Here is a 16,694-nt window from a genome sequence, read left to right on the forward strand (position 1 = left end):
ACCACTAGGAAAATAGAACTGTTGGAGACTTAAATGAGAAAATGCATGCAAAGTGCCTACTATACAATAAGCGTTCAGAATAAACCAGCCATTACTATTACTCCATTTAGCTCTAAGGATTACTTGCACCATGGCATATTTAGACAAGCCTGGGTAGCATAGCAAGGTACCAAAGAAATGTAAACAATGCATCTTTTCTGAATGTACATGGACATTTTTCATGTCTTCATAGCACTTACATTGCACTAGATATTATAAGTAATCTAGAGAAAGTTTAAAGTATACAGGACAAAGTGCATTGATTATGTGGGCATACTATGATGTTTATATTAAGTACTTAAACATCTATAGATTTCAGCATGCCAAAGGACTTGATAGCTATCCCACCACAGATAGTGAGGGACGGCTGCACTCACTACAGTAGAATTACTTCTAAAGAGATGTCTATTTTTCTTTCTCTTTAATTATAATTTTCATCCCCAAATCAGACATGTTCATCTTGTCTTTGCACCTCCATGTTACTCTTTATATATAAACAAAATAAGTCTACTGTTCAGATCATTTTAAATAATATTTTTTTAAAAAGTTACTAAGGGCCTGGGCACAGAGGCTCAAGCCTGTAATCCTAGCTACTCAGAAGGCTGAGATCTGAGGATTGTAGCTCAAAGCCAGCCGGGGTACTAAAGTCCATGAGACTCTTATCTCCAATTAACTACCAAAAGACTAGAAGTGGTGCTGTTAATCAAAAGGTAGAGCAGTATCCCTGCGCTGAAGAGCTCAGGGGCAGCACCCAGGCCCAGAGTTCTAGCCCTACAATTGAAGGAGGGAAAAAAAAGAAGTTACTAAGGCTGGCAAAAAGCTGTAGAAGTAGCAATAAGTCTTGAATGACATCAAATCTACAACTACTTAGAGGTACTTAAAAATATTTTAAAAAATAAATGAATAAATAAAGCTGGATACGGTGGCTAACACCTGTAATCCTAGCTACTCAGGAGGCTGAGATTATTTCATATTATCTCTGATTATCTTGGTTCAAAGCTAGCCTGGGCACTGAATATCTCCAGTTAATCACAGAAAATGAGAAATGGGGCTATGGCTCAAGGGGTAGGGTGGTAGCCTTAAGCTGAAGAGCTCAGGAACAGCGCCCAGGCCCAGACAGAGTTAAAGCCGCACGACCCACAAGAAAATTAATTAATTAACTAAAAATAAATATGAAATAGTCAGCCAAGAAAAAAAATGACCTTATGCTGGAGCGTTATAGAGAAAGTAAATTGACTTCAGGACCCAGCTCTCCTTTGCAGTAAGCCCTAAATTCTAGTGGGATGTTCAGCCAAAGAAAGAAATTCAAAAGAAGGGTCAATAAAAAATGATGCCTTTTGTAGTTTGTAGGTTTCTTAAAAACTGAAAATAGATCTTTCCTATGATCCAGCCATACCACTTCTGGACATCTACCCTGAGCATCATAACCCAGGATATGATAAGGACGCCTGCTCAGCCATGTTCATTTCTACACTATTCACAATAGCCAAGCGATAGAAACAACCCAGATGCCCCACTACAGATGAATGTATACAAAAAATATGGTACATATATACAATAGAATTCTACATAGCCACCAGACAAGATAAAATAATGGCATTCGCTGGGAAGTGGATGAAACTAGAGCAAATCATATTGAGTAAAATAAGTCAAGACCAAAGGAACAAAAGGCGCATGGTCTCCTTGATATGTGGATATTAGATCCAGATAGTACAAGAGCAATGACTCAATATTTGGGCACCCAAGGTTATGGACATGGTCTTGGAGATACAAACATAACTACATGGCCATAAAAATCTATGATGGGCTATATATTCTAAAGACATAATGTGTTATTACATAGACTAATATTTATCTATAACATACAAACCCTCAGCTTAATTTTAATTATGTTCTAAAATCTAAGTGCCAGTGATTGTATATAGAGATTCTCTTCTTGAATACTTGTTTGTTAAACATGACATTTGAAATTTTAAAAGTGATGCCTTTTGGTCACTTTTTTTCTTTTCTTTCTTTCTTTCTTTCTTTCTTTCCTTCTTTCTTTTTTTTTCCCACTTGTTGTTGTTATGCCAATACTGGGACTTGAACTCAGGGACCAGGTGTTGCTCAAAACTATCCTTCTACCACTTTAGCCACAGCTCCATTTCTGGCTTTTTGGGTGATTTATTTGAGGTATTACAGGTTTTCCTACATAGGCTGGCTATGAAGTGGGATTCTCAAATCTCATCCTCCTGAGATGATCCAGCTACCTGGATGACCATTTTCTTAAATTTGAACATGACCAGTTCATCCATCTGGGCTGGGCTGATCCAGCTCTCACGCTGAAGATCATCTCTGGTCTTGCTTTGTTGCTTGTTGTGCTGAGATGGGGTCTCACTGTGAAGCCCAGACCAACCTCAAACTTGTGATTCTTCTGCCACTGCTTTGAGAGTACTGGAATTACAGACATAGATCATCTCATCCAGTTCATTTTTTCTTTTTTTCTTGCCAGTCCAGGGGCTTGAAATCAGGGTCTGGGCACTGTCCTTGGACTTTCTCAAGGCTAGAGCTCTACCATTTGAGCCACATCACCACTTCCGGCTTTTTCTATGCCTGTGGTACCAAAGAATTGAACCCAAATCTTCGTACATGCTAGGCAAGCACTCTACCACTAGGCAAAACTCCCCCTCCACATCCCCAACTCATTTTCAACTTACTCTGATGTGATAAAATTTCCTAAATGTTAACCTCAATTAGGTCACCATGTTTTTGTTTTTTCTTTTTTAACTTACCTTGATAAAAGCATAGCCAACACCATTATCAGTAATGGTGAGTCCTAGCGAATCCTCAGACTTATACACATTCACTTCTTTTTTCAGTCCTTTCACATGGGCAAATATGAAATCTTCAAGACCTAACTGCCCGCCTAGGAGTCTCTTCATGTCAACTTTAGGTGTGTTTAAAGTGCAATATAAGATCTGAAAATGAAAAGAAATATTTTAGGTCAGTTTCCATGAGGGAAATATCCTCCTCATTGTCAAACTCAGGGGGAAAAATAAAACCTGGTGAGAACCCCACTGACACTCACCTGTTAACTATATGAGAAGTTGATATGCAAGGATCAAGGTTCCAGACCAGCCCAGGAAGAAAAGTTTGTGAGACTCTTATTTCAACAGAAAAAAAAAAAAACTGGGTATTGTGGTGTGCTTCTTATTCAGCTACAACAGGAAATGTCATGATTCCATGCCAAAAACAAGCCTTGATCTCAAAACTAACCGGAGAAGAATGGCTGGAGGCAGAGCTCAAGCAATAGAGTGCCAGTGAAACACTAAGCCTTGTGTTCAAACTCCAGAACTGTCAAAAAAATTCTCACATGTCAAACCAAAGAAGAAAAAAATCTTAACAGGCCTTTTATGCCCAGATGGCTAAATGAAATTTCAATCTTTTCATAACAATGTTGAGCACAGGTATTGCTATTTCTTCTGTGTTCATCAGTGTGGCAACAAAATACCTGAAGCACCAAAGATAAAATGACAAGATGGTTTACTTGGGTCTTTTTTGTAGAGGTTGAGAGTCCAACAGCAATGGCTCCATTTGTTTGACCTTTAATGAGGACAACTGGTTGCAGTACACTTCTGTGAACATGCAGGGGTGGGGAGCTTACATGACCAAATAGGAAGTCAGAGAAAGACTAGAATCCCACAATCCCTTTCAAGGACCTGCCTAATGATCTAAGCATCTTTCACTATACGCCACCTCCCAACTGTGCCAGCCTGGGACCAAAACTTTAATCACAGTAGATTTTTGTGGGACACTCAGACCACAGCACCTTCCTTCCTCCTTTCCAGAGCCCCACTTCAGCCCTCAATCTCCATCTCTCCACCACAACTTTGATTCTTCTTCACACATCCATGAAGCTCAAAAAGAGCTATGACTACTTAGTAAATGATTTTCCAGGCCATGTTAGAATTAGAAGAGCTTTATAAAACTTTCTTTACTAGATAGTTGAAGTTTCAAGGTGGTCCTGAAACTCTAAAGATGTGAAAGACGTGGAAGAAGCAAGGGAAAAGCCAGCTGGGTTCACAACAATGAATGCCCACACCCTCAACCCTTCCTCTTCCCCTGCTGGTTTTTATCTGTCTTCTTTTATTTCTCTGTGTTCCTGGCACTGGTAAAACATAATAAGCTTTGTAGTTAGTGAGTTTTGCGAATATCCTAACAAGAAAACTATCACCTTGAGGGAATAAAAAGTGGCTTCTATGGTTTTTTTTTATTTGTTTTGTTTTGTTTTTTGCCACTGCTGAGGCTTGAACTCAGAGCCTGAGCACTGTCCTTGGGCTTTCCTTAAGACTAGTGCTCTATCACTTGGCTCAAGTGTATGTGGTACCAAGGAATCAAACCTTGTCTTCATGTATACTAGGCAAGCACTCAACCACTAAGCCAAACTCCAAGCCCCACTTCTATGTGTAATTGTAAAATTAGTGCATTATGAATTGTCAGACATAACAGAAATACACAAAGAAAGTAATTTTTCTAACTTCTGTTTTCAAAATCATGATGAGTAGAAGAAAAAGTTTGTGTGTGTGTGTGTGTGTGTGTATGTGTGTGTGTGTTTTAGTGAATCTGTCAATCATAGTCATAGTGTATCCTAACAATGCTAACGTTAAGTAACTTAATAGTTAAATAGGAAATAAAAGGTTAAAACACAGTGTTTGTATAACAGAATAGGAGGAAAGCTACCCAAAATGGAAATCTGGCACAATCTGAGCCTCCAGACACCAAGCTGCTTCCTTCCTTTCTTTTTTTCCTTTCTACACAAATGCTACAGTGGAGAGCAAATGCTATATTTCATTCATGTAGAGCTCTCCTCTCGTCGTGCTTTCTCCCCTGCAAACTGTTCTAGGCAGCACACATTGGCAGATGAGGCAAGAGGAGGCCTCCTTGGGAGTGAAGATGGAAACCCTTGGAGGATATGGTAAGCCCTGGGAGGTGGAGGAAGAGACTCTGCTGCAGGGCAGAGGGGAACCAAAGTTTCAGGACATTATTCAGAAGCACAAGAAGAGAGAACTTTAGAGATGCAGATGAAAAGAATGGAAATTCAAGGCCAGCCCAGGGAAAAATGTTAGTGAAACACTATCTCAACTAACAAGCTTGGCATGGTGGAATAAACTGTAAGCCAAATTATATTGAAGGCCATATATAGGAAGGCCAAGACCATTCCCATGTGAAAATATAAAACATTAGCTGAAAAATAACTCAGCAAACTAAGGCTAGAGGGGGGGCTGGGAAAGTGGCTTAGTAGTAGAGTGGTTGCCTAGCATACATGTAGCCCTGAGTTCAATTCCTCAGTAACACATAAATAGAAAAGGCTGGAAGTGGCACTGTAGCTCAAGTGACAGAGTGCTAGGCTTGAGCAAAGAAGGCTCAGGAACAGCGCCAGACCTTGAGTTCAAGCCCCAGGACTGGCAAAATAAAGGCTAGAGGTATGGTTCAAATAATAGAGCACTTAGTACAAGGTGCTGAGTTCAAAATCCCAGTACTACCAAAAAGAAAGAAGGAAAGAGTAAAGACAGGGAGAGGGAGAAGGAGGGAGGGAGAAATACAGAAAGAGACCATTCCTTTTTCTCTTGGATGTTGACTTGTCTGTAATTGATCTAGAAATTTCCACCACTATCTTACTGCCAGCTAAGGAAGAAGCCAGAGGAAAAAAAAATAGCAAACTAAGAAACCTTAGTAAGCGTATCTCCTTGGTGATTCATTTAATCTCTTTTATGTAAAATAATAAATGATCTTTGCTTTTGTCAATTTAAGCTCTTCTGGGTTATTTGCATCTGAAAACACCCCTTCTGATACACAATCTCATTCTTGAAAGCTTAGTCACATTAGTCAGTGATTTCATTAAGGTTACCTAGGTTGGATTTTCTGTAGTTTTCATCAAGACACTACTAAATAATAAAATTATGATGGCTTCTGATAAGGGGATAGTAAGTAGACAGCAAATAATAATAACCCAAAGGAGTCAGGCAAATAGGTACCTCACAGTATCTAGGTACATTCTGTTCTGCCATTGCCCTAGAGCCATGTTGACTATAACTGAGGCTATTTGTAGCACAGAACCCAATGATGCCCAGCAATGACCTCCACAGACTTTCCAAACTCAACAGGTTAGTCAAGGTCTTATTTGCATCTCATAATAGATGTGGTTTTATTCACATTTCTCCCTTCAAATCTCCATCTTGGCTCCAAGGACACCTTGCTAGGAGGTGAGGAGCTACAATATTAGGAGCTAGGAGCTCAGGGCACTTGGGTATTAGCTTAAGCTATCTCCGTAGTTCCTTGGAAAGTATGCAAGTGATTTATCTTCAGTGCTGCTGCAACTTAATCAAGCTTTTGCTTGAATAAGTCTAAGACTCAGTTGAAGACCCCTCTGGGTTTCTTCCCCCTCAATTGTTTCCTGGGTGAAGTCCAGGTTTTGCCATCTTCTCCTCTAACACCTCTGTCTTTTATGATTCCTTTTTTTTTTTTTTACTATTTTTGAATTTTCACATTAATTTTGAAAGTGTACTTAGTTGTTATTATCTTCAAGTAGTTCTTATTTTTTTTTTCTAGTTGTGGGGCTTGAACCCTGGGCCTGGGCCCTATCCCTGAGCTCTTCAGCTCAGGGCTATCATTGCGCTACCACTTGAGCCACAGTTAATTGAAGATAAGTCTCATGGACTTCCATGCCAGGGCTAGCTTTGAACTGCAATCCTCAGATCTCAGCCTCCTGAGTAGCTAGGATTATAGGTGTGAGCCACCAGTACCCAGCTTCAAGTAGTTCTTTACAGTTTAAAAGTTCTTAAATCTAGCCAGATGCCAGTGGCTCACCCCTGTAATAGTATCTATTCAGGAGGCTGAGATCTGAGAGTTCTGGTTCAAAGCCAACTCCTTGAGACTCTGATCTCCAATAAGCCAGCAAAAAAGCTGGAAGTGGAGCTGTGGCTCTAGTGGTAATCTCCAGTACAGCACTAGACAGATAGTTGGATAGGTAGCTAGATAGCTAAATGATAGATAGATAGATAGATAGATAGATAGATAGATAGATAGATAGATAGATAGATAGGTAGATCTTAAATCTGCTGTCCCCTGATGGCTCACATGTTAAAAGCTGACTAGCCAGTGGATAGACATTAGGAAAGAGATTGGATTATAAGGATTCTGACCTCACCAGGTGATTAGGATTAATCAATGGATTCCAAATCTTATGAGGTCGCTGGAATTCTAGAAAGGTATTTGTTTCCACGGTCCTTCCTCTTTTCTTTCCCACCCCAGAAGTGGGTTGGCCAGAGGTAAGCACCTTTGCTCTGCTACATTCTCCTTGCCATAAAGGTCTGTCTTGCCTCTAACCCATAGTAACAAATTCCGTGGACCATGGACTAACACCACGAGTCAAAATAGATTTGTTCAAAGTACACTGTGTGTAGATATGAAAACACCACAAGAAAATTACCTCATATTATAATACATGTTAACTGCTGAAACATAAAAGTAAATCCTCCCAGCTTTAAACTGGAGTACTCAGGTGCTTTGTCACACCAACAAAAAGGTAACTAATTTATCCTCTAACAAAAATGAACTCCTTAAAGGTTCAGGGCACCATGGTGGGTGGCAGAAGAGTGAACAAATGTAGTCATTATATTCAAGGCACATTATGCCAAAAATTGACTTTGTAATTTGAGGGTAGGGACAGGATGAGGGAGATGGGGAAGAATGATGAAAGTGATAGCATTGACCAAGAAATATTATACTCACAACTTGACTTATGGAAATATAATCCTTTTGTACAACTATTCAATAATAATAATTTTAAAAAGGAAAATATTTTAAAAATTCTCCTGGTAAAATTGGCCAAAATAAATGGATGTCTAGTTAAGAGTTACCTTATCCTCCTAATGGCCAGGAGACAGAAGGGAATTAGAAGAAAAGGTTCCCTGTGGTGTAGAGGCAAAGGCTAGCCTTTTACCACCTGAGTATGGTGGCACACACCTGTAATCCATCACTCAGGAAATCAAGGCTAGCATTCTACCACTTAAGGCACGGCACCACTTCTGGCTTTTTCTATGTGTATGGTACTAAGAATCGAACCCAGGGCTTCACGCAAGCTGGGCACACAATCTACAACCAAGCCACATTCCCAGCCCACAAAAAGAAAAAAAAATAAAGGCAATAAAAAATAATAGATAAGCAATAGTAGCCTAGAATCTAGTCCCAAATCTGTCCTTTTCAATCTAAATGGACTTAATCAAGTCATTTAACCTCTTGGCCTGTTACATGAACTATATTGTGGGTTAGTGAAGCTTAGACTACATCAAAGAGTTGTTACACAAGTTCAAAAAGAGATTATCTATGAAAAGCATGTTATAGGCTCAAATCACAGCTCAAGTGGTTGAGCACCAGCCCAGTAAGCCCAAGAATTTCTTAAATTGTGTGGCTTTTACAGAAGATAATAAGTTTTGGTCTTTTTCTCTCATAAAATTACATTATCCTTCAACTTGTTTATTGTAAGATAACACATGGAAAATATGCTGACTGTGCCTCTATATTTCTTTGTGTGTGTGTGTGCCAGTCCTGGGGCTTGAACTCAGGGGTAAGCACTGTCCTTGGGCATGCCTCAAGGCTAGTGTTCTACCACTTGGGCCACAGTACCACTTATGGCTTTTTCTGTGTATGTGGTACCAAGGAATGGAACCCAGGTCTTCGTGCATGCGAGGCAAGCACTCTACTACTAGGCCATGCTCCCAGCCCTGTGCCACTATATTTCAATTGCGACTTTCCTCTGCATATTTTGATTCTTTTCCCCAGTTATGGGTATTTGTCACTGAAATTTACATGAATAGGATGGTAAAAGTTTGAGCCATTGCACAGAGCATTTAGAATAAATTACTATTGTTTTTCCTCTGATGGCAGCATTATATATTCTACAAATGCACTTTGTGAAGAGTTCTAAATTACTAATCTGTCATTAGTGCTTCAAAAGTTATGTCCATAAATAGATTAACAAATTTCTCCCAAGACACACCAAATTGCACATTTGTACGCATCTGTGCATACCAGTGAACTCAGTGCCTGAGCACTGTCCATGGCTTTTTCTCTCAAGTCTGGTGTTCTACTACTTGAGTCACAGTTCTACTTCTGGCTTTTTGCTTGTTAATTGGAGATAAGAGTATCCCAGAGTTTCCTACCTGGGTTACCTTCAAACCTCAATCCTCAGATTTCAGTCTCTTGAAGAGTTGGGATTACAGGTGTAAGACATCATAGATCATATCAAAATCTCTAAAAACTCCAGGAAATCAAGTTCTGACTTTCCTTTCTGTCATGTTTATCTAAAGCTGGAACTGAGCTAGTCAATGATTCTACATTTCCCCAAAATATCTGAAAAACAATTATAAATTTGTGCAGCCAGAATTGCATCACTTGTGGATGTGATTTTAAATGCAAGCAACTGGAAAACTTACCTCTTAAGCAAGTATGCTTGAATAAAGTAATAATACTACTATTTTTATAAGACTATATTCTTCCCAAGAACCTTGCTTACTCTGTACACTTGGTCTTAAATGAGCATTATAGAAACATTTGCCAATGACACAAAGAATAAAACAAAATGCTTAATAAACCTCGTAATTAAGTAAATATAGCTTTCATCACATAAGAAAATGACTTGGAGAAAGTGGAGCTGTGGTTCAAATGGTAAAGCACTAGCCTTGAGCTGAAGAACTCAGGGACAGTACCCAGGCCCTGAGTGCAAGCCCCACAACTGCAACTGAGGAAGAAAGAAAGAAAGGAAGGAAGGAAGGAAGGAAGGAAGGAAGAAAGAAAGAGAATTGAATTATGGTTTTTTTGTTGTTAATTACTAGGTTTTATCTGGGCTGTTCTTATTATCTGAGTTTCAAAGACTTTTACCTCAAAGGAAAAAAAAGTTTATTTTACCTTCATCTAGATAATTGCCTTTAAAATATCAGGAATTAAAACACTCTGAATCTAAGAACAAAATAATTACTGAGGGGAAAAGTTTACCTACTTGCCCTGAGTGCTTAAACAAAAGAAATCAGGCCCAAGCCAAATTACAGAGAGAGAATTACCTCACTCAAAAGCCTTGCAAAAAGAAAGGTGAACATGGTGGTACATGCCTATAATCCCAACATCTGGGAGGATAGAGTAAGAGTAAGTTCCAGCCAAGATTACATAGCAAGGCCCTTTTTCAAAAAGAGGTAAGGGGATGAGGTTGGGAGTTTGGCCCAGTGGTAGAGTGCTTGCCTAGCATGCACAGAGATCCAGGTTCGATTCCTTGGTACCACATACATAGAAAAAGCTGGAAGTGCACCAGGAACTGCCACAGCTCCACCATGGAAACCTGGTGCTGCGTTGTGCTTGGCTGTATTCTAAAGATGCTGTCGGTCAAAACTGGCAAGGAAAAAGCTCTGGCTCACAACATACCCAGATCTAGGTAAAAGGAGGAAAAAGGAAAAGGAAAAAATCAGCTCAATTTAATGAAAGAAGAAGAAGAAGAAGAAGAAGAAGAAGAAGAAGAAGAAGAAGAAGAAGAAGAAGAAGAAGAAGAAGAAGAAGAAGAAGAAGAAAAGGCTGGAAGTGGTGCTGTGTTTCCACTGGTAGGGCTGGTTCTAGCCTTGAGAAAGCCCAAGGACAGTGCTCAGGCCCTCAGTTCAAGCCCCAGGACTGGCAAAAATAAATAAACAAACAAACAAAGGATTAATTTCTTTAAAAAAAATCCAAAACATTGTGTATCATCATGATGCCATGAGTGGAATATGCTATAACATGGACATCAGTGGCTCAGTTGCAATCCTAGCTACTCAGGAGGCTGAGATAGGAAGATCATGGTTTGAAGTTAGCCCAGGCAGAAAAGTTCCCATGGTACTCTTATCTCCAATTAACCACTCAAAGACCAGAAGTGGCACTGTGGTTCAAAGTTTGTTTCCTGGACAAAATTACCTAATGATATTATATAAAATTGTCTTGTGTTGATATGTAAATGGTAAACATAAAACAGAAATTAATTTCTTGCTAAGACTTGGGTCGTAGGCTCTGGATATTTCATGGCATATATGTAAATATTCCAAAATTAAAAAAAAATACCTGGAATCCAACACTCTTCTAAGAATTTAGAAGAGATATCAACCTATGTACCATCTTTTTCTTTCTTCCTTTCTTCCTTTATTTCTTTGTGTTAAGGATTGAGTCCAGGGTCTCAATCATGCTAGGCAAAACTCTACTACCAAGCTATATCATCAGCCCTGTCTATTTTTTACAGCTCAGAAAACAATGGCTTAACAAGAAAAAGTGGCTTGTGTGGATAAGTAGAGCTTATTCAGTGTAACTGGGAGGCCCTCTCTGGTTGACTGACTCTAATCTTTTCCCTATAATGCTTCTCTTACATCTAACATCTGCATGTGGACATCTACATTACTAATCACTGCCTAATGACTCCCCAATCCTATTAATTGGGCTTAAAGGTAAGTGCAAATAAGAAGATCAACTCAGACCCATTATGCCATTTGACTAAGGTCATAGCTTTAATGACACTATGGTACCCAGAATTTAGACTCCAAGGTTCTTTCTAATTCATGATATTGTCACTTTGATGTAGCTACAAACTCAGTTAGAAAGATATGACACTAATGAAAACGCGCTATGCTCATAAATTGATACTTGAATTGAAACCCTTTTACAACTCTTTAAAGATAATTTTTAAATTATAACAAGTGAGCTCAGTTTTGAATTTACAACTCCCAAAAGGGGGAGACAATGAAGTTTTATAATCTACATGTAGCCACAGAAAGTATGTTTATTTCATAAACCAACCACTTTCTAAAAGGACTGGGAAAGGTGGCAAAAAGGAGCCATTTATAGATGGACTCTAAAAGTGAAACATATTTAATGGTTATATAAATCACAAAGCAGTAATAATGCACTATTCTTTATGCTAAATAAATGATTAGGTTTTTTAAGAATGTAATTTCCTGGGGCCGGGAGGTTGGCCTAGTGGTAGAGTGCTTGCCTAGCATGCACAAAGACCTGGGTTCAATTCCTCGGTACCACATACATAAAAAAAAGCCAGAAGTGGTGCTGAGGCTCAAGTGGTAGAGCTCTAGCCTTGAGAAAGTCCAAGGACAGTGCTCAGGCACTGAGCTCAAGCCTACGACTGGCAAAAAAAAAAAAAAAAGAAGAAGAAGAAGAAAAGAAAAAAAAAAGAATATAATTTTTTGATTGGGCGTCAGTGGCTCACAGTTGCAATCCTAGCTACTCAGGAGGCTGAGATATGAGGATCATGGTTTGAAGTTAGCCCAGGCAGAAAAGTTCCCATGAGACTCTTATCTCCAATTAACCACCTAAAGATCAGAAATGGTACTGTGGCCCAAAGTGGTAGAGTGCTAGTTGTGAGCAGAAGAGCTCAAGGACAGCACCCAGGTCCTGAGTTCAAGCCCCATAACCAACAAAAAAAGGAAATATGTGTACATTTATATGAATATAAATATATATTTATGTTTATGTATTTACATTTCTTTTATATATTTATTATAAATATATATAATATATATCTTCCCCAAAAATAATTTTAAAACTGACTAGTAACACACATTTCTTTATGTTATGAACATTCATTTAAAATCTCATGCTTCTTAAATTCCACTATGATACATGTACTTAATCCCTAAGATAGGTTTTAAAATACACATTATTTTACACATTAATGCAGTTCCTTTTCCTCTATCTTGTCAACAGCCATAGTCACCTACAAATAAGTTTCACAGCTTGGAAAAGATCTAAAATTGGCACCACAACAGATATTTGGAAATATGATACTGTATGCTATATTTAGACTTTCGTGAGGATATTATACAAAGCCTTGCCTTGAACTGGGTAGAGCTTTCTATAAATGATTCACTTCTAAATTGGTCATGGTAGGTCAGCACTGGTAAGCCTTAAATAAAAGGTGAATCACTCTGTACTCTTTTCTTCTCTGGAACAACCACTTTTTTCCAGTATTTTGAATGACTAAAATAATATGACAAAAGAATTTTATGCCCACTAAAAGGAAAGATATAGTCAAACATATTTTAATCTGCCAAGTGACTTTCCAGAATAACCAAATGAACTTTTCTCTTTTTTTTTTAATGTATCCCTAAAAGTCAAAATTGCTTAGTTTCCCAAGAGGCTGAGGTCTGAGATCATGGTTCAAAGCCAGTCTGGGCAGAAAAGTCTACAAGAGTCTCATCTAAATTAACCAGCACTGGATATGGAACTTGTGGCTCAACTGTTAGAGTGCCAGCCTTGAGTGGAAAACCTAAGGGTGTTCAGGCTCTGAGTTCAAGATCCAGCACACACACACACATCCAGCACACACACACACACACACACACACACACACACACACACACACACACACACACACACACGAATATGAAAAGGTTTTAGTCTGGCCTTTGTTGACATGCCCAGCCACTAATCTAATCTAACAAGTAAGATAAATCAGGTGTTTTGGCTCCATATATCATCCTCTTCCCCAATATTCTGGCACTCAGAAGAGACATCTGAGCTTTGCTACCCAAATAATACTACAAGGTTAGACAGCAATTTAAAAAACACCATAAATCATTGCTCTCCTGCCTTGTCAGGTGCTGTGTCAAATTTTCCAGCTTTCCGAACCACTTATCTTCTTTAAAGCCTCTTCCTGCTTCACACTAGCAGCAGGAGAAAACCTAAACAGTTGAGGAGAGACTGGAAGGGCAGACATTTACACACTGATACAGGAACATAGGTTATGAAACATCATAAATATTACAGATTATCATTATTAGTAAAGAGATTTGTGGACTAAACTTTGCAGATATGCAAGCAGTTTGTAAACAATGTCATGGGCCATGAGGTTTGGTTGGTTAGTAGCAGAGCTCTTGAAGCCCAGCTCCATTAGCCCTGAGGCTGAGGTACAAAATTTAGAATGGCATGTCTAAAGTGCATATGAAGGTGAAAAGAACTTGCCACGACAGAATTCTGTCACAGACTCAGGCCTAACTGAAAGGCCCTCTCCTTTGCTGGGTGTTGTTTCTAACTAGCTCTCTCCTTCCTGTTCTCACCAACCAGCTGCTTCCTGCCCTCCCTTTGTCCTTTGCCCATGAGAGTCCTCCATTGGGTTTTGCAGAGCACTTAGAAAAGATGGGGAGAGAGCCCAGACCAGGAAGGCTTCCCAAAAAAAGCTGACAGGCTACTGCAAGTCTCCATCCTCAACTGGCAGGAATGTGTCACCCACCAGGCCAGAACCAGGACGAGCAGTTCCAGTCCCCTGGCTCTAGGCTTTGTAGTAACACTGTATCCTCACTACCTGCTTCTATTTTTATGAGCACACACACCACCATCCTCAAATGCCCACGGTGTGAAATCTCGCAACTGCCCTCTAAACAGGCTTTGAGACCTGCTATCCTTCACTGGTAAATGTGTCACACACCTTCTCATCTAATATTTCTCTTCCCTCTTTTACAGCAAGAGAACTTAGTGATAAGAGAGGATGACTTTAAATCCGAATTTACATTTTGTCACAGAGTAATTATAAATACCACACCCCTTCTGTTCACCAAAGTATCTGGAATATAAAGTATATGTTTATATACTCATAACTCATAAGTTATGAGTTCATCTGTGTATGCTTCACTTCCTATTAAGGTGACCGAAATGAGCATGCTTGCATTTACATGAGATGAAAAGAAAGTCCTGTGATTAGGATGTTGAGAAAGTCATTGAAGTAACTTCCTCCAGATTCCCATACCTTGGGCTTTATGAGAGAAAATATGATTGTTAGATGACTTCAGCACAGTTACTAAGATTCAAGAGGACTTGTGAGTGTGAGGAGAGATGTTCTGCTGTTCACTGAAGGAAAGTAGAATAATAGAATGATATACTAAGGCAAATTCTTGCATTCTATTTGTTTTATTGGTTGATTTTTTTTTTTGATTTTGGGTTTGGTTTCGCAATGTTGGAAATTGGCCCAGGACTACATCATTTGAGCTATGCTCCCAGTCCTTTCATTGATATATTGTTGTTGTTGCTCTTGTTGTTGAATGGCAGTATTAGAGCTTTGAAGTCAAGGTCCCTTAGCTTTTTCACTCAAGGCTGGTACTCTAGCCACAGCCTTAGTTCCAGCTTTTTGCTGATTAATTGGAGATGAGAGCCCCATGAACTTTCCTAACAGGCTGGCTTCGAACTATGATCTTCAGATCTCAGCCACCTAAGTAGCTAAGACTTCTCGCATGAGAAGTCCTGCCCATCTGTTTCTAAGATAGACACACATGGTTAGCTTTGCTGAGACTGACATTAAACACAGTCCTCTCACTCTGCCTTCCCCATAGCAGGGATCAAAAGCATGTACCATCACACCCAGCAAATGCTAGGACAAATTCTGTCAAAAGTACTCTATGCCTAGAAATATTAGGAAAAGTAATGCATGTATTACTGAAGACTTATTTTGGAATGGAGGGACAAAGTGTGAACAAATGCAGCAAGGGTAGTCACTAGACACTGTGCTGAAGATAAACTATACAACTTATGGGTGAGGATAGAGGGGAAAATTGAGAGAGCACAAGAGAAGGGGTGACATTAAATAATATGTATAGATGGGTAATATTTAAATTTCTATTTCAGTGTAGTAAATACAGTATATTTGATATTAGAGAGGAATTTGTGCAATGAAAAAACAGGGACTCAAAGGCCAAGCATAGTAGCACATGCCTGTAACCCCAACCCTCACAAGACAAAGGCAGGAAGGAGAAGGGAGGAAGAAAAGAGAAGGCAATGGGAGGGGAGAGGAGGAAAGAGGGTGATAGTTTGGCTTTTGAATTCAGACAGATTTTAGGATCAAAGATGTGTCCAGACTGTGTGACTTGGGTTATTTACTTGTTCTCTAATTGCCTCCAGTACTGATTAATTTCTAGGGATTCTACCAGAGTTACCACTTCAGCAGAAGTTAAGGGTAACAGTAGGTACTCAACAATAACTCCTTTCTTAATTCTTAAAATACACTTCCTTTCCCCCACTCACCTTTATAGAGTGAGAAAAAAAATCAAACTAGGAAGGTCGTACAAGAACAGAAGGAACAAGAAAAGTTCGAAGGGTCACAGCATCTAATAACTTAGCCACACCCAGAACACATATATGACATGAGAATGAAGGTTCTGGCCAGGGATGGTGGAGGACACAGTGTTGCTACCGCTCAAAACCACTACACAAGCATGGACACAGTAGAGCAAGCATGGTAAGGGCGGAGACAGAGCAGTCCTTTCCTCTACTTTGCTACTGTGTATCCCTCAAGGCCACTTTTAACACTGTAATTGAGGAAGGTATAACTTATACAGAGTGAGCTGTAGGTCCTGGACTTTAGCCATATAATCACAACAACAACAACAAAAGTTGTAACAGTCTCTCCATGTGCTTTCATTTATCTCCAGGGAGACTCTCATGCACAGCAAACATGCTTTCTGAACACTTGAGTTCTTAACTCCGTTAAGCCACTAACAGAGGGTCAGATGTGTTTTTAAAAACAAACATTCCATTACTGACAAGATCTAAAGTTCCTTCCTGCCTTTCACTCCTATCCAAGCCTCAACTCCCTAGGACACATTCTAATTACC

General features: G+C 39.3%; 1 protein-coding gene across 1 annotated transcript in view; it reads right to left on the reverse strand.

Annotated features, from left to right (window-relative positions):
* Positions 1 to 16,694, reverse strand: part of Gipc2 (GIPC PDZ domain containing family member 2) — a 72,172-nt gene that overhangs the window by 40,897 nt on the left and 14,581 nt on the right. Inside the window, exon 2 of the mRNA XM_090333711.1 lies at positions 2,811 to 2,996. Coding sequence (XP_090189837.1) covers positions 2,811 to 2,996 — 186 coding nt within the window. The remainder of the gene's footprint in view (positions 1 to 2,810; positions 2,997 to 16,694) is intronic.

This window comes from Megascapheus bottae, chromosome 6 (genome assembly GCF_031878675.1).
Source record: "Megascapheus bottae isolate mThoBot1 chromosome 6, mThoBot2.hap1, whole genome shotgun sequence".
NCBI lineage: Eukaryota > Metazoa > Chordata > Mammalia > Rodentia > Geomyidae > Megascapheus > Megascapheus bottae.